The following is a 25224-nucleotide window of genomic DNA, read 5'->3' as shown; positions in this document are numbered from 1 at the left end:
TTATTACCTGAGAATATTTAAGTTTTCAACAGACTCCAATTACTATTTATACATATAATGTTTCACTGACAGATGTTTATTTTAAAGCTAATTCTACTTGTTACCTAGGAAGAGAATTAAGACACTAACCATAAGAACAGATTTTGTTACTGTGTAAGAACTTCGCTAGCTTGGCTCCAAAGATTAGGAAAATCTACTGTAGTGGTGAATTATTGCATGTGGGTGTTTATGAGTAACTCCAGACATTGTATGTCCCATTAAAGTTAACTACTTAATTCTGCAAAGTATGAATTATCACAGGTGGGTTTTGTGTATCGCAGCATATAGCCTTCTAAACAGAAATTTACTTTAGCTTTTTCTTTATTACTCTGTGGGAGTCTGGAACAAGCTACCCAGCCATGTCGCTGAAGCTGATACCCTGGCTTCTTTCAAGAAATGACTGGACATTCTGGGATTAACTACCTACTAACTACAAAATGAGCTAGACAGGCCAAATTGCCTTCTCTTGCTTATAACTGCTCTTATATTCTTAATCCATAAATCTCTGTTACAAAATATATTTCATCCTCAGAAAAACAAGCAAAACAAATGGCAGAGACCTAAAAATAATTTAAAAATGTAATTCGCAATTAAACATGTGGGAGCATTACACATTTCTCACGAGGTCTAAAGCTCTAAGAAAACATTCGTTACATTTCTTCACTCAGTCCTAATGCATACCTACTGTAAGTGTGGTTTAGAAATTTATTTAAAAATAATAGGTTTTGAGGTGAATGTGTCCTTTTGTTTGCTGTCCAAATTGTGTACAATACTACAACACGATGCTTACAAATGAAAAAAAGGTAAGTGTATGTGAGGAGATAACAGCAAAGGGATGTGTGATAAAGTAATGACAACTTCAGTAATATTGGAAAGAGGCCAATGTAAAAAAACAATGAAAGGAAGATTATTTTAAAAAAAGAAGATTGGTCTTTATGTAAATTGTAATATACTGTAAATCCTAACACACAAATGAAAGCTAACAATATCTATATTCTCTGTATTGATTTCACCCGATCTGTCATCTTTTGCAAAGTTATTTCTCTTGAAAACTACTGCAACTTAAAAAAAAATATATATATATATTTGCAGCTTATGCATATTATGTCTAGCAGCTCTGTAGAAACACTTATTCTGCTAAGAATAATTCTGTTTTAGAAGCTTGTTCATTCAGAGTGAAAGGTATCGGCCCTTTCTGAAGTAAAAGAAAAACGATGCCACAGCTTACGTTAATGACTACCAAGTGAGAAATGTCCAATCTCATGTAAGGAATGAACTACACACCTCAGAGTCAAGTCACACACCCTTCTCAGACAATTCCCAGGTATCCTTTACACCCAAAGCACAGGCAGTGAATAATTCCAACCCGAAGCTAATTACCACTGACCTCCAGATCCAGCGGATTTAACGTTGAGTTTGTTCGACATTTTATTGGTCCGTCTGTGTGAATCTCAAAGACATACAGGAGATATTCTTCTTTGAAGCGATTTGGCCAGCCCACCTCCAGGAGAGTGTTGCTGATGCCACTGGGGCCTTTGTTATGGAGCTATGAAAGAGGAACCAACAAAAAGCAGTGAGCAGTAAGCCGGCACAGTGCAGGTATCCACTCGAGGCACTTACCCTATCCCTAGGACTCTTAATTGTCACTGCTTATGACACTGCCTTAAACTTATCATCAGTTGATTTGGTTTCCCAGTTAAGAACACTACAACTGCAAATTATAACTAAAGGCAAATGACTTTTCAATTAACATCAATGTAATAGAGCATACAGTATCTACCTACAGTATATATGTGACTCACAGTTTCCATATGTTTTATCAATGCCCATATTCTAAGAGTGTAGTGGTGAGTTTGATTTCACTTAATAATACTTCAAGAAAGATAAGGCCCTGCACATCTAATCGTTCTTCTAATTGTTATTCAGAATTTTCCTATGAAAAACCTTCAGTCTTGCCTCTTGAAGAGACCTGTAAAAATAACAGAAGTTAAAACAATGGTTGGATCTTGGCAAGACTGTACTATTTTAGTCCCAATGATGTGTACATTTGGCAAAAAAAAACATTTATCAGAAACAGACTTCCAACATCTGGAACACAAGAACAGGCCTGCTCACAACTAGCCTAATGCTTTTATCTAGCGAAGATGAAAGAAAAAATGAAATCGCTGGTTGTGCTACAGACCACTACATGGCGGACTTGAAGACAGAGAGGTTCAATAGAGTACCTCCACCCTTACATTTTTCTTTTATCATATAAAAAAGAAAAGTCTGCAATATCCTCCCAGCTAGGCCAGATAAAACAGACTTCACATTCAATCTGGAAGGTTACTTTAATGGAGAACATGGACACCATTATAGTCATTATGGCATCAAGGCTGCAGAGCAGTGTTGTAACCTCCATGGCAAGAGTCTAAGAACCTTCGGTGAGGGCACTGCAGGTAGGCTTTGAAACCCTTGAAGTTTCCCCACCAGTCTGGTTTAAACTGCTCTTTATGTGCCTTCTCGTTTTATTGGCCATAATTACCTCTGGATGTTTTGCTTTGATCATACAGGGTTTAATACACTTATTAAGCTTCTGATTTTAGCTGAAGAAAGAGCACTGCTGTTTTATCTTATTTCCCTTTTTTCCCCTCTCCCCTGAAGCTTCTTTGCTCTTTCCTGGACACTCAGTTGTGAATTATTCCCACATGTGAAAAATGTTGTTTACCAGCCTGAACAACAGCCATCCATTGCTCACACTCTGTTTTGCTGGTAGTGACTTTTCTTCTATTTCCCTAACAAGTTTACTGCACAATCAGCACACTATCCGAAAACATGCCAAACAGAGCTCCAAAGATTAATACAAACCTTATACCTAATGGAGCTTATACAACAGGCCTGGTCTAGCTGGAGCTCGAACTCACAGAGATCATTACAAGCAGTGTAGGCCTTGTCAAGACTGGAGTTCATTATAGTTAAATACCTTTGTGCAGCAGAGGCATGGTTGATTAAAAAAAGTAACTCAGTGATTCCGCATTATGAAACTCCTTTTCCTTTGATGTAGAACTCAAGATACCTTTTATTGCTGTAGCCTATTTACAAACCAGGAGCCTCTTTCACCATGATCTCTCTCCTCAAAGGAGAGGTCAACAAAAAACAGGTCTTTACTTTTTAGAAACGATCAGATTTGTGTTATGTGAGGTATGAAATATAATGCACATTCAGGGCAACTGATATTTTTCACAGAGAACAACCAGAGACAGCTGTATGAGAATTATTATTATTATTATTATATGTTTCCTGTTAAATACATATTGTCTTCTCTCTTAATTGTAACTGTTTCGTGCATTTAGTTGATCTAGGCAAAGATCCATTCTCTAAATGCAAACAATTTAAATTCCAGTGGCGGACTCCAAAAAAAGTTGAGAACATCAGAAAATGCTCTTTTCTGCTCTTTGGAACTACATACGACACTAGAGCAACCTACAATAAGTCTACAATATTGATCATTTTCATAATCAGATGCAATCATAAAAGTAAATAAGCTCTTGCTGTACTGAAAAGAGATCAACAGAATTATTTGCAAAACAATGTAGATACAGCAGATATTTCAATGATATTTCTATTAAGTTTTTTTTTAGCCAGCAATTTACCACTGTTGAATAAAATCTCTAACATGGCTGATATTGTTCTCTGCAAACGCACAGGAGTGCTGGTGGAGAGCAGCAGTATGCCGGAGAGCAGACAGGGTAGAGCTGAGTGATGAAAGGGAATGGAGTGTCCAAAGATGCTTTTGTACCTCATAGATGTGCTGGACCTGGGGCCCAATGTCTTCCTCTTTTGTTGGCTTCTCTTTGGGTTCCCAGTTGGGGAAAGGCAGGATGATCTGAGCCGGATGAGACACCCTATAGAAAATTCAGCAGGTTATGAGAAAACCAGGCCACCTAGGAGCCAAATACAACAAACAGCGAAGGCTGAGCGAGCTACAGTATGGCTTTAGCCCAATCAGCTTGCTTGTTTGCCTACGAATGCATTTCAGACCATTTAAAAGAAATCAAACAAGATAAAAGAACTTAGGCTTTGATCTGAAGAACTAAACTCCAAGACTCCGAAGTCTGAATTTGTTACCCTTGTTATAAACAAAAGTGATTCACTCGGCATCTGACAGAGTGGAAGTTAAAAAGGTTATTTTTGGCCATGTGTTTACAATTAACTGTGGTCTTTTTTTAGCAGCCAATGTGTTTCTTTGGCGAAACGCCTCACTATGGGGGGATTTTTTCTGTCATTGGAGAAATGGTTTTCCTCCACATTATCATCCTTGCTAGTGTAAAATAACTCCTTATCAGTCAGAGAGCAGAAGCGGTAATTTGGACAATAGCAGTTTAGGGGCTTCATAATTCAGTCTTCGGAATCAATTCTCCATAGAGATCCTGTTTCCTTCAAGGTCAAGCTGAGAGGCTGACATGTAAGCCCATGTCTGACACTGTTAACATTTAATAGGATAAAAAATGCCTGTGCCTGGATAGGACAGTATTTTAAATAACAGTTTTTTTTGTTTCAGACAGTTCCACACAGTGAAGTCCTATCTGTCCAAAATGGTGACCGTGATCTAACAGTCTAATTCACAGCTGCACAATAAAGACACACACCAGAGGACCTGAACATTTTGACCGGAATGGATTTTGAAAAGACACAAACTAAAAAAGGATTTGTTGCAAATGAAGATGAAGAGTAATTTAAGATGTTTATTTTTTATGGCATCAAAGAACAGTCAGTGTGTTAACTTTTTAAAGCGGACTTGGACAATGAATGAACAACAAATGTTGTCATTACATTATGACATTCTACTATATTAACTACAAAAACATATGAAATAATATTCTTACCCACGTATATCAACATCTGCCTTTGAAGTGATGTTTATTGTAAGACTGACTGGATTGCTGTTTGAGTTGTCCTTGTTAGAACTATAAAATTAAAGAATACAAGCAAAAAAACTAATTTAAAATAAGATTCAATATAGGGATATAACAATCACATGAATTTATCTGGGGCTTAGGGATGTTACTTTTATATAAACATATAATTTTAACCATTTAGTTGTACATTAACAACTTAATTATTTGTTGTCTGACTTAACAAATGCAGATACAATTCTTTCATTCTGAACAATGACACTCCTTTCATCACTGAAGTACAGACAACACAAACTTTTCTGGTCAAACAGTAAGTCTTTTATATCTTTTCTGGGGTCTCATTCACTGTGTATGAGCTTCAGAAATCTGGCATTGACACTTCACTGCGATGTACACTGGGAAAAAAAACTCAGCTGGCAGCAACCTTTGCATGCTGGCAAATCAGTAAAATCACTATAGCAATCAGAATTATGGCACTTGGTGTTTTGTTAGTTTACTCCCCTTATTACTTTTTGCAATAGTTTACATTTTTACCAAATTGTAGCTAAAACAATGGTTCAGAGTAAGCAGAATTAACGGAGCTAGGATCCCTCATACTTTACAAGAAAGGGAAAGACCATCGGTTTTGTCTTAAATTTACGTTGAAGATTGGTTTTTAATTGGTGCTCAGGGTAAAACATTAAAATTAGAAACAAAGCTACAAGAAAACAGGAATCACAGAAAATGGGAAAAAACAATAAAATCACATCTGGAAATTTTAGATTCTACCCTAGAAAGCAAATGTACAGCAATGTGCCAGAGGCTGCATGTTCTAAGCAATCAGTATAAATGCTTGTTAATTATAAGATGTTTTAGCACCTGAGGTATTGCCATTTTTCTCCAAACAAATGATGTGCTGAGTTAGTCTGGCATGAAAAATGTAACACTTTTTTCAAAGAGTTAATGACATCGTAGTTTGACACCTGGGTTCTGTCGGAAGGTTTGTTTTAGACCAATATTGTTAAGACATATGGGTAACATTAGCCACCTGGAAAAATTTACAGTGAGTCACTGGAGTACACTCCCATGAGCCCACAAGAATGAGCTCAGAATGCAGAGCACGAGGGAAGTGCTGGTCACATTCTTGAAAGGGTTTTGCTCACAGTTTAAGGGCAAAGGAAGCCATAATGGGGGGGTATGAGGTTGTTTCTCATTTGGTGCAAATGTCATTGCCTTAGAAAAACCAAACCTCTGGGAATGTTTTTCCAAGCCCATTAATCATATGAGCTGGCTGTGCATTAAAATGCACAGAAAACACAACAGAGACTCAATGTCTTTGTTAGAACAACACTTTCATATTCTTTTGCGTGACCCAACAAACTCAAGGGGATTCTGAGCTGATGACTAAACTCCAAGGGACCCTGGCCTATATCCTGATAAGCATTTACTTCCGTCTTTAGTGATTTAATAAACATGATTTAACAAACATTTATTCCTGGGTCTGCTTAATTCCCATAAGGTTCTGAAAAAACATATATTCCCAGAAATGTCTCTCTGATTTTTTTTATTTCATATTACCACATACATGCCCATTCATAATGGAATTATTATGTAAATCTGTTAGGAAATAACTTGAAGTTCTCCTGATTTAGGCAAAATTCAACATTTCGGGTGAAAATTACAGAAAGGTTTTCAAGTACACAATCACAGCTGTGAATCTCATAACTACACACATATACACATCATCACCCACTAGTACTATGACAATTTTTTCTAATTTCTGTTGAGTGACATTTTGTTTAGGATTCATTGTTTATGAGAATGAATTTGACTCTTGGAGAACAGAGTGATGAAGCCAGGAATCTGCACCACACACCTGCTTAGTTTCAGTGGGTTGCCGGTTGTGAGTTGCAATATACGAATATGTATGCATATTGTCTTACTACACAAGATGCAATTTCTGTATTCTTTTGAAAACTATCTTATCTTTAAAAAATAAATTGATCACATGTGTCAAATGAAATGCAAAATATGTTGTTTCACACTTTATGTTTCAGAAGAGGTCACATCACATTAACGTCTTCCTGGTTAAATAAAAATCTTTTTGACTTAAAAACTCTTTTACTTCTGAGCTCTACTGTACCTGCAAAAGTCATGCACTACAGTCTTGTTATAATTCCTATGAAGCAAGGAAGAGATAGTTGAGAAATAATTTCTGTTGATTTCGAACAGGGATTAACAAAGATATTTATATCTACCTACATTGTACTGCGAGCTCTGGATACGGAAGCAATCAATTCAATGTACTATTTTTTGCACATGCCTTAAAATTGCATTAATTAAAAACATACTTCAGAGACTGATAAGGACTTTGTGTCAAAGCTGTAGTGGCTGCCCTTTAGTTTGGAAAGAAAAGAGTGGAGGAGGTTTGCATTACTGCAATAAATCAGTTTAGTGGACTTCCACACAAAATAAATTGGAATCTCTGAGGATTCAACAACTTTTTTTTTCCAACTTATGCAACTGTGTTTAATACTACCATGATAACAGAAATGCGTTCAGTAATTCAGTGCCTACTGAAGCACACATTTTGGAAGTTAGTATTTGGCACTAGTGAATTGCAGAACAGCGAAGAAGTATAGTTTTTATAGTTTTTAGCTTATTTTTTTGTGGCTTATTAGACTTTTATTGCGCATACCATTAAAAATCCCTTTGTGTGCCATTATGTGCCACATTATGTCCCCTTAGACTGTCAATAGCTCTGTTAATTTAGTATCCAGCGAATTCACCTTTATTTTTTTTCTTGCTGAAGGAGCTAACAGATAATCTTTTCCACACTTTGGGCTCATGATAAGGTATCTTACCTTTTGATCTGTAGGTCAAACCTAATGTCAGAGCCCACCTCTTCCAGGCGCTGGACAGAGAAGCGCAGCCCAACAGATATCTGGGAAAAGAGCACATCAAAGAGTGAGCCAATGGCATCTGTTTGTGCTACACACAGAACCCCCACTGAACAGAGTCACAGGAATCGCTCATTAAAACCAGGATTCGCAGAGCAGGTTTGCACCAGACATGCTCATGCTTTGCACACAAACATCTGAGTTCTTTTTTACATTTCACATATTAGGTAAAGAAGAGTGCCAAAACGATCATCATTTTTTTACTTTGCTGCTTGCATGACTGTTTTAAGTGTGGTAGCACTATGATAAGTTCTCCAAAACAAGAAAATGGAAAATAGAATCTCTTGAAGCGTGCATATGTTAGGATCATTAGCAAAAACCTTCAATCAAACGGCTCATCCAATGTAATTTCACCACACCACAGACCAAAAACAGGAATTTATATGTGCATTTACAACAAAGAACATCTGGAGGAGTTAATTATTAAACCACAATAGTGGTTTTCGGGCAACATGTAATGAGCAACAGTTCAGATATCGCACTGAAACTGGGAAGTTACAAGAGTGGCGAGTGGAAGCAAAGCATCTACAAAGTCGTTTTATATTGAATTAGAACTATTAACAAGCATAATAAAACTTTAGAGAGGAAAAACATCTCAACGTGGTTTGGCAATTTTGTTCCAATAAAACAAAATGTCATTAGGTATATCATATCCAGTGATCAAGCCGGTCAAAGAACAATTCTCATATAATAATGTAAAATGTTGGCTAGGATATGTTGACAATGTTTTCAATAGATATGTATCAGAGAAACCAAGCCATGATGAAGACAATCAGGATTAGTAAAGGTTTTACATTCACAGCATTCTTATAAAACTTCCTGAAGAGCATATCACAACCGCAGAAATGTAGTATAAAGAAAAAAATAACACAGTTCATAAGGGAATGCATAGTGCCCTGAGAAAGAAGGAATTAAACTAGTTTACTTTAATACATTTGAAGACATTTGAAGTCTTTGATACTTCAACAATAAAGTCAGTTTAAAAATTGATTTTGAGAAAAAAAAACATAAGGTGAATTATAAACAAATAATAGAAAGGCATTTATAGTGTAATTTTAGGGAAAACTGGGATAACAATATGTATAATTACATGTGTGAATTATAACACAGGTATTGTACAATATATAATTGTACATATATGTGTGTAATATATAAATGCACATAGATTTATTTGTTATCCAAATACAATACATATCATTGCACAAATAACATTATTGAATTTTTGCAGAGGGAAGGATGTTGTAAATATACATTTTAATGCCAAGTTTTCCATTTGAGAACTGCTGCAGTGAAACTTTGCAGCTGTGGTGCAGACTGCTGTGCCTAACAGAGAGGCACTAAAGAAGTACAAAACAGGCGTCTACATTGACCCTGTGAGCATGCATGTCCTTGCAGACAGCTAACAAGATTTGGAGAAGAGCCAACCTTTTTACTAGACTTTCTGTTCTATGTCTGTCCCACTGGTTGGTCATCCAAGGAAGAGACAAAAAGACCTTCGAAAAATCAAGCTTCAGTCAGAGCGATGGTCTTAATACCTTTAGCTCATAACTGGTAACATCTGTGGGTTGAGGCAGCAGGCTGTCAGACAGTGTTGGCAGCCAAAGACAGAACTTTAAACAGTAGGACTGTCCGTATTTGTTAAATTCACATTCTTCAGATGTTTTTTTATTAAGTTATCCAACAACACAGAGGGGGACATTAAAAGGCGCTATAAATCTCACAGTTTTATAAAAGGATCTACATTAAGTCTGAAGAAAAAGACAATAATAAAAATATTTAGTGTATTAATCTGGCTAGAGAAGTAATACAAATTTGAGCTATAATGCATGTTAATCCAAATTTTATAGAAATAAGAAATAAAACTATATAAAGCTATTCATGGGTACGCATTACCTTCAATCAGGGTGATCATGAAGCTACAGTATTTTTTTCTTGCTTGAGTACTGTTGATAATACTATTTTTGCACTATTTTTGTTTTCACTACCTTGCTAGCCACAATTTTGCAGATAATTCCTGATTCTGGAACACTACTGGCCTGAAGTGCAAATGTTTCTGTTGCAGTGAAATAGCAACATGTAACTTTTAACAGTTAACTGATGTGATGTTTGTCGTGTATTCCGAATTCATAACAAAATTATGAATTGGGATAACAATTTCAAAAATTGTTTCTTAATTTTACAACAATATAAAATGCTCTAGAAATGTTACTGTAGTTTTGTAAAGCATGCTTATTTTGGAAGAAAATGGCTACTGACGCCAATTTAAAAATAGGAGACAATATTGCGGCTGTATCTTCCTCTGTGCTAGTCACAAGTTAATTCATCCCATCTGTACTTAACCCCTTCCGTGCTGACTAGGGGCTGATGAAACTGCAGAATCAATCTGGAAAGTGTTTTGTTGGTTTTGTTTTCCTGCTTATTCTACAATCATGCCCTTCTTCAAAACTGTACGGTAAAATGCCTTCAATCAAAAAAGTAAAAAAGTACAGTTCAAAATTCTGCTCAGGCTAGGTTCATGCATTTGGCACAGATTGCATTTTAATTTTTAATTTTTTAGAAATAGTTCTAAATATTGTTTCTCATTTAGGGATTTGTTTACAGCATTTTAAGTAGCCACACACAACACAACTACAGTGTTGATCCACCATCGTAGAACACACAGTAATCCCTTTTTTAGTTTTATGCTTAATTTTTAGAACTTTCATAATTTCATGAATTATTATAGAATTATTAAAGAATATTGATTGCAAACCACAAGGAAAGAGCAAAGTTGATATATCGTTGAAATTTAGAATGAAGGTTAAAATATTCCAATGCCATTTGACCACTACATCAAACTGCCTGAAAAACTACTGTGACATAAATATTTGACGTAGCATAAGAGAAACATGAACTCTACCAATTTTGAAACTTCACTGTATTATTAAACATCCAATCTTAAATAAAACATCAAAACCACTTTTGTCTGCACAAGCTTGTGATGTGAAATATTCCATGTTAATGAAAAAGACTGATTCGATTTGTTTCCCTGATTTCACAGGGGAAAAAGGTTCAAAGCTGCGTTTATAATGTTGGAAACATTACATGAATTCTCTTAAGAATTATCCTGTCCGTGACCATACATGGAGCACAGGTGAGGTGCAGAATAAAGAGTACAAACTGAGTGGAGTACTACATGAATCTTTAATCTGTCTGAAAAATATGAAATTTAGACATTTCGACATTCTGCATTCACTCAACGGCCATCATGTCAACTTAGTTTATCATCACACTTTAATAATAACTCAAAGGCTGAAAACCATCCCTTTTCTGTGCTTCAAGCACACATTTTGGAAACAGAGCCCAGATCATAACTATTAAAGGAGCCATGTAAGATTGTTGGACTGTATATTTCCTCCGGTCCTGGGCACTATTCCAGCATTAATGTGGGGCTGCCGTTCTGAGAAAGACCAGAAGCTATGCTGATTAATTCATACCCATTTACTCATTCATTCTCACAGAAGACTTGTTACTGTACTGATGAGCATGATACAGCACCCACTCCTGTAACAGCTGTAGCACAGTAATCTACACTAATCAGGGCAACAACGCCATTGTTCCCAAAACCAGTTTAAATAACTATGAAAACTCCCAAAAGCAGACCGTAATAAAAATGTTTTATGAGGCAGATCTTGTAGATCATGGCTGACAAAGAGGTATTCCCGTGATGTTTACAGATTATCATTGCAACCTTGCCCTGCTGTGTACAGGTATTTAAACTAGAGCCAATGTCAAATATGTGTAGTTTTTTGCTAATTATTAACATATTTTATTATTATTAAACATTTCAGATTTGAATTACTTCTCTTATCAATTGTATGGGATGTCTGTACCTTTGGCGTCCAGCAACAAAGAACATGGTGTAAACTTAGTTAATAAAAGCTGGGGCACTATAGTTACTGCACAGGAGCAGCACAATTCTGGTGATGGGTCAGGCAGCTACAATCTCTTATTTCGCGTGAAAAAGAAAGGATAGAATTTAGTTTCCATTTATGAGACACGTAGGGTTTACAGAGCACCCCTCATACTTTCATTATGGTTAATATTTTGCAGAATATTTTCACAGCTCTCACAGTTCTTTTCAGATTTTATAAGGTATACTGTACCATGCCTTCCATACAAAAAACCGATATGGTCTATTTTAAGGCAGCATGTTATTGAAATAATAATTACATTTATACTTAAGGCTCATTGTAAACTTTGGCTTTAAAAGATGTTCCAGCTAATATCTCTTAGGATTATCTCCTGTTCTAAATCAAAGCAATAATTTCTCATTTATATATATAAAAAATAATCTTCCCTTTGAAAATACTTTTCTTTTAGCAAATACAGATTTGATTTAAGTGCTACTTAAAAAAACATGAAAAAATGAAACACTTACTAAAAAATTCAAGGTACCCTTCTATGAAATAATTAAAAGGTTTTGTACATTTTTACCCTCAGAAAATCTATTCTAAATTTCTAAACGCCCTTCAATGTTAGGAAAGTGTAATCTCTTTATGTATCTCTTTACAAATGAAGAGAAACTGAGAATAGCTATCTGAGGCTTTTAACTGAAAAGGAAATATTTCCTTATAAGATCTCTTCTTTATCGTTTTGTGTTCCATAATTGACTGCTAGCCTCTTCAAAGTCTGAAACCAGAGACCTTTCTCTTAGTGAAAACATAGGTGGTTCAGACGCACTGTTTAGTATTGATCTGTGGACATGAAGTGATCAGTCACTGACAATGCCCCTTCACTCCTGCTGTATCTGGTTACAGTTTCCTGTTTTAAGAAGAAGATCTGTAAGGGCTGTTTAAATGTGGCACGGCCAGTGCCAACACCCCATTAGCTCTTTCGCAGAATTGAATTAGAAGTGAATTATTTGAAACCTATCCTCTCGTCTCTTACATTGGTTTCAGCCAACATGGGGTTCCCGAGATCACACACCACCATTCTGGTGACATTCTCCATCCGGTACTCGCAGTTCAGCCTCCGCAAAGCCTGGAGTGAAAAACAGAACATGATGAATTGTCCAGTAGTAGCAGCAATACACATTCATCACAAGTGGATCATTAAGAACAAACAATGGCTATTATCACTTCCATTACATGGTTCTAATTCTGTCTCTAGTGACCAGCAATGCAGTAATGTATCTGGTTTTCTGTTAAGCACGTGCTCCAGGCTAAAGAATATAGAGAGAAACAAAGGAAAGCTGCACAGTACCAAATAAATAAAGTGCTGACTCACTAGACAAAAGTTATGAATCATTTGGTCCTGGTTGTATCAAAGGATTTTTTGTACCTTTGCTGCTTCTTTGAAAAAATACTTTCTGCAGTCTGTTGGAGCTTTTTACTGTTCCTTCCTTGACAACAAACAAAAAGCAGCTCATGAGGAATAATGACACCCAAGGTTTAGTGAGATTTGGCTAAACCCACTTGGCTGAGGGCTGACGTCCTGGCCATTGGACAAGGATGCGCAGAGTGAACCAGGGGACAGCTTCCCAGGTGGGGTAAAAAGAGGGATTTGTGTATTACAGTATACTTTAATTTTTCGAGAAATGACGTTGGGAATGATTATGATTTAGAACAGCTGGAGCGAAAGGCTGTTGTCATCTCTCCGGAAATTAACTAAGAACTTCCATAAAAGAGCTGTAGAAGTGTGTATTTTTAGCTCATAGTCAGTAGAGTATTATGTTCAAGGGAAGCCTTATTTTTATCAAAGACAACAAATATATAAGTTTAATCAAAGCTCGTCAGTACATTAGGGTAAACTTGAATTTAGTTAAGCACCAAATCCTTCATTTAGTGGGACCTACAGTATACTCTCCATATCTAAACAACACAGAAATCCAGTAAAACTTTAATGCTGTGCCAAAAGACAGACAGTAATAAAAAGATTCAAGAACAAGGTCCTGGTCATTATGTCTGCAGTGCTTAATGATACGGTACCTGGCACTGAAACAAACTGGAAAAGAAAAAGTTTTAATGAAGCCACAGATATTATTCAATGTTAGGTTTCTATAGAGCCTGATAAAATTATCACAGTCCTCTTACAGGGGTCAATGATTTGTGCACAGGACTGTCTGAGGGATGTTTAGTTTGAAACTATGCCCTCTCATTTGGACAGTATAATGCTATGGTGTAATCTATTTTAACATTGTTTGAAGCCATACAGATGGCCTGCAAAGTGATACTACTTTCGTCAAACTGAAAAGAGTTTCCTGAAGTAAAGCTATTCACCATAAGGTGGTTATCTTACACCATTAGACTACAGAAAAGAGATCTAATGGAAACATTTCCACTCTAGGAGATGAAGTACTGAGGGAAAAACTTATGCCTTTGTATTTTGGTCACAATAAAATAAACATTTTAACTTAAGCCAATAGAGAGTATGTTTCACAGCTGCAGTGATATTCTGTGTTCCAAACGGCATTGACATCACTGTTAGTTTTACTCCAGTTTTACCTCCCCAAAGGTTTTAAAGAAATAAAGAAAACTCAAAAAAGTTGTTTTGGATATACTTAGTAAAACCCACTAATCACTGGTCCTCTAGTTTACAGACTCACTCACACATATTGCCAATAATATATCCAGACATTTTACTGTAGTTCCAAGTTTTTAAGTTGAGAATAAACCTGACTTCAAGACCGAATGGTAAATCTGCAGACAGGACCACTCCAAGTTACTAATTTCCTGCATTCCCTCAACTTTTTATCCACAGGTACGCTGCGCAAACAAAGTCCTGTTTTGGTATTGATCTGTGCCAATGAGTGAAAAGAACTTTTATACAGCATGATTTTCGGATTTTTCACCACTCGGTTCAAGAAAATAGACATAGACATTAATCATGAAGACCAGAAAACAATACATAAAAAATGCAGTTCTGAAAAAATTACTAATCCATAACCAATGCAAAAACTTAAAACCCTCCTTTGTTCAATGCTGATAACGAGTGAAAACAGCTAATGGATATGGTGTCTATGCTTGAGTGGATATCCACTGCATGACAAAAAAACTAATGAACAGCAAATTTAAGAGGTTTTTCAGATACTAAAATTATATTAAAATATGTATTTTTATCCATTCAGCACATTTTAGATTTATCATGTTCTAGAAAGGAGGGATTCTTAAACATTTTTTCTGATCTCAGGACTCACCAACTTTTTTATTTAATTTAATTTACTATATTTGAATCTACTGTACTTTTCTCTTTTCAGGTTTCCCCTAGTGATAATGGATCACGCTGGTGCTATATTCTCCATTCCTGTCACTTCAGAGTCCAAGAGCTCAAGAATGTGGCTGTGTTTGAGTGCACTGAAATATACCCTGAAGATACTGAAGATAGAGATCGGCCCCCTAGTGTGGATACCTCATTTCTGCGCTCCACTCCAATATAATCGGCTTGTGGGGGAATCAGGACGTATAGCTCAGCCTCATAGGCCCCCTCTCCTTGGTTCTGTGCATTGATGATCAACGTGAGGAGGTTGTCATCACCAATTGTCAACTCTTCTCTGTCCCTGTGAAAGCAATACATTTCATTATGGATGTTACGTCCCCAATATGGCTCAGTCTAGGGGTGAATGGGGACTAACACATGAGGGTTTAACAGTCGGAAATACACAAACAAACAAAATAACAAACAAACACTAATTACACTATTCTACAATCCAATACCCTCTAAACCTGTCTCCTGAGAAAGGGGTGGCAAAGCCAAAGCAAAATCTTCCATAAGATCTCTGTCTACTCTATCTCAACTAAGTTATAATGGAAAACTATAAAAAAACACAGATGTCACAACAATCCCAACCCCACGCCACAGCCAAGAAAACAAATCCGATCCGTCTTGTGTTTTTGCCCTTTCTCCTTTAAACACCTCTCTTCCACGCAACTCTCCGGACCTCCCGTACCGGCATTTAAACCCAGATCGCTGTTTTCAACCAATCCAGAGAGAGGCCCAATTTAGGGACACACCCACCTCCAAAAATGGACCTCCGCAGAGGAGGGGAGTAAAAAGAAAACAGAATGTAACAATGGAGTCATGGTGATGCCTCTGGACACTTAACTAAGAGGTTGGGGATGAAATCCAAGGTGACACTGCTGTTGCACCCTTGAGCAAGGTACGTCACTTGCTTCAATAAAAAATGCAAGCTGCTTTGAATAAAAGTGTGAGCTATACATACACACACACATATGTATATACCTTTTTAACTAAACAGTCTTGGATTACGCCAACAAAAATAAACAAGAACACAGTGGGAATTTGATCAGACATATCCACCTATGCCATGAGCTCTCATTAATAGTCATACCAAGGTAGAGACCTGGTGGATATATAGTATAAGCATGGCCAAAGGGCCAACACAGACCCTCAGCTGACAGTGCACACCAGAGCAGAAGTGATGGTAACATTTCTACTGAGCTTTCTTCAAACCACACTGCTTGCTGGCAGTTTTCAAGACTCTTGTTCTCGCTAGTTAAAAGCAATTAGGAATTCTACCCAGGAGCACTATTATTTTGCAATAGGAGCATGGGATAGAAACACACGCATAGGAACCAACCCTAAAGTAATACTGTTTTTTTTCTATACATTAGCCACACAATTTCCAGGATGAAATTCTGAACCATACATGTGCAGATCGTCACAGAGGCGCAGTGATTTACTGCAGTGAAAAATCTGCTATTGGTTTGAGCATTTTACACATTCAAGGGAGTTCTTATTGCAAATGAATGTTTGACTGTCATGGAAGCCTCTGGCAATAATATCACTTACAGTAAGAAGCAGTGAAACTTGACAAGCTAGTGTCTATTTTCACTGTTCATTTCACCGAATCAAATGGAAAGTACAGATGTTTTACCTGTCCCACAAGAGGTACATCATGTTTGAGGAAACCAGCCAACTGCAAGGCCATGTGACTCCAGAGACATGTTATCCAACACCATAACATTTCCGTAGCCTCATGTAAAATTTAACAACATTTTAAACGGCTGCCTTGAAAATGTCAAGAAAATTGCTCTCCATGTGGCACAAAACATCACCAAATGAAGAGCTGCTGGATATGTGCATAGAAAATGCTGACTAGCCTCAATCAACAGTGTAAATACAGAGAACCACACTGCTTATAATAGTGTGGACGTCCTCAAATTTCACAAAGATGTGATCATTTTATTAGCTGTCTGACACACTGCTGTTTTTTCTGGTGTTCCAGGTTAGGCGATCGGTATTAATGGCGAGTTGTAGTCACAAAGGGAAAAATACAATTTTTTACTATCACCATGATTGGTGATTGGAAGAGCAGCTTGATGTTGCACATATTATCCAAGGCACATCCCGTATTATCCCAGGTGGTGGAATATTTAGGCCCCAGTCCCATCTTATTACTTTGGGATGATGGTCCTCATTTGCAGAGGTGTGTGGGACAACGAGACTGAGATCACAGTAAAGATGATGGAAGTCTGTCTCATGTTGTTCAACTTAGCCATGAGTTGTGACACTAAGAGTCGATTTCTTAGCCTGAAAGTGTATTAGGGATTTATAAAAGTAGTTCATTCCAATATACAGTACCATGCACATGTAGCGTTTATGCAACATGAATGGAAGAATTAGTAACACTGATTTACACTAATATCACATATACTGATGCTTATATTTGCCCTTCGTTTGAACGAGAGACTAACACTTACATTCTGGCAGCAAGCTTGAGATCAGGAATACACATATTGTCTTCTCCACAGTCCAGCAGAATGTAGGCCTGAGCAATTGACACAACAAAATCACATTATTTTCTCATTTCAAATACTTTTTTACATCTAAACACTTGTGAGCTGCCAGTTTAGTACAATTGTAGAGTGCAGCTGAAGAGTATAATTACTATTGAAAAAATACGTTTGTGTTAAACTCAATGAATCATGCCATGTGTAGCAATGGTATTACATGAGCGTACATGAGCTGAACTGAGTTTTTATTTTACAATTGAGGACAAGCAGAGAACAGCTTTTGAATTAGTGGTTTTGCCTTTGTTTCTAGCTTTGCAATGCTCTTCACATAATTCGTAATACAAACTGAGTTTGAAATAGAATGGCAATTTTGTACATATGCACATTGGGTACATATTACAGCTCAAAGCATGGAAAATCCAACATATATTATCCCCGATCAAATACATGATTACACAATGATATATTTAACTAGTCCAGCAATCATCATGACCGATACGACTCTTACCTGCTCCTGTAAGAATGACTTTCCATAATAGTTCAGTATTGGCTTCAGACTCAAACCCGGAAGTGGAGTCGACTCATCCAGACTGTAATTTAAGCCAATGCTGATAGGAGTCAACTTATCCCGAAACTCTGTCTCATCCTTAAGGAAAAAAATTGCAGTAATTGTATGTGAATATGTCTCATAATAGAAAGTACTGCACTGAGTATAAATAATTATGGAATATCTTTCAGGTCCTGTACAATTTTTTTTAGTATTCTTTCTGTGATTAGATCTAGTAATTCAATAACATGTCACATTATTTTTATGGAGTTGTAATTTTACTGTGCTCTGCTGCACAATTAATACTGTAATAGAATTTGCAAGCAGAACACTGTCTTGAAAGTCTTCTGCTTTGCATATTGTTTGCTACTGAGCCCTAAGGGAAGTTACATTCTTGTTCTATAGTTATTAGATTAAACTGGCCATCTTAATGCACAACTGTCTTGAGCCACAGAAAATTAACTAATCTTTAGGTTTCTTATAATGAGAAATGTCAATATGCAGTTGCTCTAAGAATGCCATTAACAATTACTAATGTTTTTGTAACAATTACTAGTGTTTTACTGAATATTACTCCAAGAAATGATTGCGGCAAAAGAACAACATGACATGAATTACATTGCAGTGAACTGATCTGTTTCACAGATATGGTAATAACGAACATCACTAGTTTAAGAGAAACTGATTTTTTTTAAATCTGCAAATAATTCTATTTACATACATATTTAGGAACAGACATTACAGTACATGGATTTTTCTAAACCAAACAGTGTTGTCTAAAGTCAAAGCCTACAAAAAACATACAAATTAAATTAAAGACAAAATTTAAAGCAAAAATCATGTGAATTACAGTTCCTATTTCTTTCATGACATTCTGATACTCAGGAGATGGGGTTTTCAATTGAAGAAACGAAAGTCTGCATAATAAATGATGTAATGACAATGACATCCTAGAAGTCTGAAGCTCAAAGAAAAACCCATAATGCCTTCCCATTACTTCGTATAAGCTGTAAATCTGATTGACTCACTTTGAGATACACGAGAAAGTTCTGGCATTTGGTGGGTGTCCTCCTCTTTAAGATGAAAGTGAGCCTGTGTTGATGTTGGTGGGTGTCAAGGAACAGAACTCTTTTAATAGCTCCTTTCTGTTTCAACCAGTCAAGCTGCAGTTCAGTGTTTAAGGCTGGGGAGACACAAGTTATAGCTTCACAGCACGGAATCCACGAACAAACACACAACATAAAATGTCCTGTCTGAAAGTAATATAATGTTGTATAGATCCAACTGACAAAAATGCAAGTAAACAATTTAATTTCTTTAGAGCCTGTGGAAACGTTTTGAATTAAGAGTTCAGGCTATAGCAGTTTTGACCCCTCTGGTTCCAAAAAGAGTCTTTTTATAATGCTTTTTTATTGTTGTTGTTTAGAAAAAGAATAATGGAGCCATTTTTACTCGGCATTGATTTATCTCTCCTTAGCATCGTGCCTTCTGCTTCTGATTATCAAGGGCCTTTTGACATACAGATGCACGATTTCCATTTTTGGAAGCGCGCTGTCCTCCAGAACAAAAGAAATTAAAAACAGCTGCTTACCTACTGTATCAGGAATGCCATTGCCCGATACTCCTGCACAGGCCTTCACAGTCAGACTGCAATACACCAGAAATAACAACTTCAGAAAAGGTTCGCACTTGTTGCACGCTCTGTAAATGCAGATATCAATACACACACTTGCATAAACTGCAATTGTGTTTGCAATAATTCTGTTTTCTTTATTTTAAAGGGCGGAAGGCATGTTATTCCTGTTTATTTATGAATTTAATTTAGTCAATGTTTAAATAACACCTTGTTTTAGTCAAGGTCTAAGAAAAGGAAGTGAAGATCAGTGTTGCTTTCAAAGGTTTTTTTTTTGTGCATTGTGGCTAATGGAGAAAGCTCGTAGATGAACACAGCTGTACTCTTAGGGCTGTTGTGAGAGCGCCGTTCAAGTGAGACGTGGTCCTGTATTTGTCTGCCGGGCACTAATTTACACCAGGTTATGATGAACACATGTTGAGCATTAGAACTGTTACACGGGGTCTAGGGCGTGACACTGGACTTCAGATTGTGAGCAGGTGGCAGTGGTTAAGAGGAGGCAGCAGTGGATGGCTTGTGAACAGAACAGAAAAGGCAGTGGCCATCCCTTTGTTATAAAGGGCAGCATGAGCAGATGGATATCTATCACCCATGAAGGTATCTTTCAAAGTGTTGTTAGTTTGCCTTCAAATAATTCAATCAGCTTCCAGTACCTTGACAAACCTCCTGTTACAGCTTGCTGTGATCTCATTTCTATACTCAGGAGAATCAGACTTAGTGTCTTCCAGACCCAACACGGTCTAGGACAACTAATGTTTCAACAGCAGATGTTGAACAGGTAAAACCCAAAGTTAAGAGTGAACCCACAACTGCTTTCGTTCACCCCAAAACACAGCTGTTAGACCATTAAATGCTCATTTCAAACAAAAGTCAGAACACAGCGTATCAGATGTGATTTTTAAGTTAAATTGTGTGACGAAAAAGAACCCCTCTCGGCCTAAATATTTAATGAAATAACTTACAAACTTTTAGATAATTGCTTGTTAATGGATTCCAGGGCAGTACAGAAGGCAATTAGACTTCGTTCTGCTGAAATGACTTCCTGCCAAAAGGCCACTGGAGATATTGGAGCAAACAATTTCCTCTGGAACAACTAATTTCGTTCCTGGGCTGAAAGTCTCGCAGTGCTGCTCCAGGAGGAAAGTCACTGGCTGACCCCAGTCCCTAATCAGCCTAAATATCAATACGGAGAATTACATAGGAAGCAGACTTTCAAATTTGAGATCTGTACTTAAATTGTACTTTAGGACATCAATAATTACATGTTTTGTACTATTTCTTGCATTTGTGTGCAAAAAACACATACAGTACCAATTGCTCCTTTCTTTGGTAATGAAGCCTTCTCTGGCAATACAGCTCTGTATTCTGATTTAATGTTAATAAGAAATAGCTTGTTATTGGTACTTTTGGACCTCTGCTTAAGTCATTCGTGGATTCTGGAAAGGACAATTCAACAGAATTTACATCGAGTTTATCTAATCCTTCTTTAAAGGTGGATTTGGTATTTTCATGGCAAAATTTTTGGAAATCATTCAGTTGCCTTCCACAAACAGAGAAATAGAAATAATTTTATTACAGAACATTTCAGATAAATCAGGTGTTCTTCAATTGACAATATATGTATAACAAGTGATTCATACAGTACTTCTCATACTTTTTGTATTCATACTCATCAACTGGATGAAATGTTTAGTTTTTTAACAGAGGCATTACTTGGATAGCCACTGGGACACACACAGTAAAGTAAAAACTAAATTACACCCCATAGTTAAATTAAATTCTAAAAATATAAAGTGCGTTCATTTCTTAGAGTGGCATTCTTAGAATGTATTGTGCTCTCATACACTGAATGTTTAATGCGGCACTATGAATATTTAATGGAAGCAAATGCATGTCTTTTTGTGGTGACTGTGATCTGAAATAATGCACTCTTATACTATCATGAGGAATCATTTTGCCCTGTCTGAAGTAATTAACATGTGTCCCTGCTGCAGGGCTGACATGAGCTCTGACCTCAGTCAAGCTCTTCCTTCTGGATAACCTATTTGCCTTTTACAATTAAAAAAATACTTCTGGGGCAAGCCCAAGGGACTATTATTGGCATTTCTTTCTGTGCTCCCCAAGGAGCAGCCAGAACATACCTAATTCTCTTAATGGCAAAAATACTACATAGACTAAAATAAAAACTCTGCCTTTGGAAGATTTACCCCTTTTCCCCTGGGAAAAAAAACATGACCGTCCCTCATTTGGACAGTGGAATGTGACGTACCAAACGCAACAGGGATACAAATTAAAAAATGTATGTCTTATTCCAAACTAATTTAGCAAGAAAAAGAAGTATTAAGAAATTTTAAAGTTCCCACACATTAAACACAAACCGTGAATCTGTTCAAGATCAAACAAACTCTAGAAATCCTCTTGCTTTAGAGTTACAAATATGTCCTGGCACATCTTGCTTCCATTTCCTTAAGAAGGTGATATAGGAAGTGTGATAAGACCCTGAATGGATCCACAGTCAAAGGCACAGTGGTGTCTGCCTAGCACCACACTGAGGTGAAAGACTGGTCCACTGGCAGTGGAGGTATGAACAGTCTCAGACACATTGAAGGAGTGACATCACATTAAAACAATGAGACATGCATAAAGACTAGAGGCAGATATCTGCAGAGCCCCAATTTCTTGGGTTACGGTACAGTAGACATCCAAAGACTCGGGTGCTTATGTTCATACATCGCTTACAACTTCCAGAAAATGGAGGCAATAAAAAGGGAAACAAAGTTTGGCTATACAGTCAAAAGTGTGGAATTCAAATCAAGGGAAATTATGTTACAATTGGCCAAAGTACTAGCTAGGCTTCAGTGCTGTGATTTCTGTGGTCACCACTTTTTAAAAAGTTTTGTTTGGTCTGGAATCAACCATTCTAGAAGAGAGCAACCAGATATATTCTGGGGCTTAATAGAATGTCCTTCACTGACAGGCTGAAAGAACCAAACCTTTGTAGTCTTGGACAGAGAAGACCTGGTACAAGTATTCAAAATCCTCAAAGGCACTGACTAAGCCAGCTCAGTGGACTTCTTCAAAATGAGCAGTGAAACATGAACCAGACCACAAAGGTGGAAGCTATGTGAAAGTGCATTCTTTGGCTTCCTTCAAGAAACAGCTGGATGAGATACTTGGATCAATAAGCTAACTACTGGGCCAGATGGGCCAAATGGCCTTCTCTCGTCTCTATGTTCTATGAAAATACACAGAGAACTTCATTTTCTAGTAGGACCGGCCAAGGCTAGTCAATTATTTTAATATCTGCTTTACTGTTTTAAAATCATTTTAAGGGCTCTATGAAATATGGTAAAACTTAAGCCTTCATAGGTTCACGTATGGGAACAATTTACATGAGTCACCTTTAAAACTGTTAAAAGTCTTTTTGAATCTACTAAACACTAAAACAGAATTTAATTTATTAGTATCAGAAGTGATTAAGTATCTGCCACAGCCCCACGATAATGTTTTATGTGCTGTATTGGAAGGTTTTAAAACGACTGCTTAAAATTCCATTGCAAATAGATTGTTAGACAGCTACTATACTCTCAAGCCGCCTCTTTCCATTTTGTCAGTCCATAAAAACCAAAAACCTGGAGTGGCCTGCTCAGACACCCACATTTGTTTCCAACCAACCACTCTGGGACATCCACAGACCAAAAGGCATCACTTAGACACCGCATGCTTTACAAGAGGAATTGTGCAGCATGCGACTGAATGTCTACATTTAGTGTCAGTAACAAGGTGCGAGATCTGGCAAACTTTTTGAGGAGGAATTGTAAGGAGCATTAAACCATAAAAGTGCATAAAACGTTCACAGAGCTTAACTCTTAACAACCCCCTGGAGCCAGATTCATGGCATTAGGTACTGACCACTTTTCCTGCCACTCAGTGCACAAATTCCCGTTCTAGTCTTCTGTTCTGCAGCACTTTCCTCTGTGCACAAACCATACAGATGGCCAAAAGCTGCAGATATACACCCCTGGGGACTTGAAAACACTAGTCTGCTGCAGATTCTCTTTTACATTGTCCTTCCATTTGTGAAAAGTGTCTTTCAAGGAAGCCTAGATTACCAGAACAAATCCTATGAGATTTCCAGAAACCTACCGCATTAGTATTAGTAAAACGCTACAGTCCAAATCTAAATAATTTGAATGAATTAAATTTCCACCTATTAGCCAGAACTCTTCCTGAAATAAGGAACCACAGGCTGCTATCGTATGAAAGCTTTTGGCATTCCCAAGCAAAGACGTTGACCCCAATTTTACCTTCTTCTGAAAAGAAACTCAAACAAACATACTGACATCCAGAGAAAACTGATCTGCAGTATCTGCCTAACAAGAGGTGGGCATTTGTACATTTATGTTGCACCTTCAGCTTTATTACTTCACAGACCTGTTTTAGACTTGTGTTTGAAGTGAAGGGTCATCAGTCATGCCTGATAACTCATGTTTTGTGGTCCAATGTCAGATGTGAAGGTGAAGGAGACCATGTCAGCTCGATTGGCCTTCTCACCTCCCAGATCTCTTGCTTACCAGGTCACCATGGTGTCCGTGTCTTGCAGCCGGCAAGTTTTGTTCTCTGGGTTTAAGATCATGGGGTTAAGATAGAGCTGAGCCTCCACTGTCACTACAGGGCGAGCTCTGTGGGGAAAGAAGAGAAAAGCACTCTTTTATCGGAAGTTGTACATAATCAAGTTTTATAACTGAGAAAATGGTGTATGGTCATAAAGATATTCTTGTATGGTACCATTTAAGAGTTGTCTTCATTAGAAATAGTATGCTTTAACATAGTCAGTAGAAACAGATTTTTGAATCTACTAACCCAATTCACTGAGTGGCAAAGAAAAGCTATACAACTATATTCTCTTATTTACTATATCAGATTCACTCCATTTCCAGTTCACCAGTCCACACGAATGCATAAATGCAGCTGATGTTCTTAAAAATGGCTACTGCTGCAAAATAACTTGCAGCAATAAAATTGTACAAATGTGTCTGTCACATTTGGGATTTCTAAGCTATGACTACTTCTCAAGAAAACAAACGTTCTACTAAACCCTTCAAATTGTTCGAATACTGTGGCAATCAGCCTAATGACCTGAATATGTGTGTGTGTTATGGAAAGCATGCTTTGTAATGGATGCCACAATCAGTTACTGACAAAAAAACCCAAGTGGCTTTCATTTCAGCTGTACATAAGCACATTTGTCCAGAATTGGCTCTAAGAGTTTATCAATGACTAGTAAGCTTATCAAGTCTTCCTACCTGTATACCACAACCTTGCCAACGCCAAAGGCTCCAACAATCAAATCTGTCAGAAGAGAGAACATACTGCTTCAGCTTCAAAAGAAGGATACAGCTGCTAACCATTTTGAAGTCCAAACCAATTTTCATCA

General features: G+C 37.1%; 1 protein-coding gene across 1 annotated transcript in view; it reads right to left on the bottom strand.

The window, feature by feature from the left end:
• Nucleotides 1-25224, bottom strand: part of itga8 (integrin, alpha 8) — a 67924-nt gene that overhangs the window by 13770 nt on the left and 28930 nt on the right. Inside the window, exons 14-25 of the mRNA XM_088600618.1 lie at nucleotides 25094-25139; nucleotides 24362-24469; nucleotides 19746-19801; nucleotides 19183-19337; nucleotides 18116-18253; nucleotides 17575-17642; nucleotides 15263-15410; nucleotides 12803-12895; nucleotides 7778-7857; nucleotides 4905-4985; nucleotides 3818-3923; nucleotides 1427-1585 (exon numbers count right to left, since the gene is read on the bottom strand). Of these exons, the coding sequence (XP_088456744.1) occupies nucleotides 1427-1585; nucleotides 3818-3923; nucleotides 4905-4985; nucleotides 7778-7857; nucleotides 12803-12895; nucleotides 15263-15410; nucleotides 17575-17642; nucleotides 18116-18253; nucleotides 19183-19337; nucleotides 19746-19801; nucleotides 24362-24469; nucleotides 25094-25139 (1238 nt within the window). The remainder of the gene's footprint in view (nucleotides 1-1426; nucleotides 1586-3817; nucleotides 3924-4904; nucleotides 4986-7777; nucleotides 7858-12802; nucleotides 12896-15262; nucleotides 15411-17574; nucleotides 17643-18115; nucleotides 18254-19182; nucleotides 19338-19745; nucleotides 19802-24361; nucleotides 24470-25093; nucleotides 25140-25224) is intronic.

Source organism: Lepisosteus platostomus, chromosome 12, assembly GCF_059453375.1.
Source record: "Lepisosteus platostomus isolate fLepPlt1 chromosome 12, fLepPlt1.hap1, whole genome shotgun sequence".
NCBI lineage: Eukaryota > Metazoa > Chordata > Actinopteri > Semionotiformes > Lepisosteidae > Lepisosteus > Lepisosteus platostomus.
This window is presented reverse-complemented; position numbering and strand designations above follow the sequence as displayed.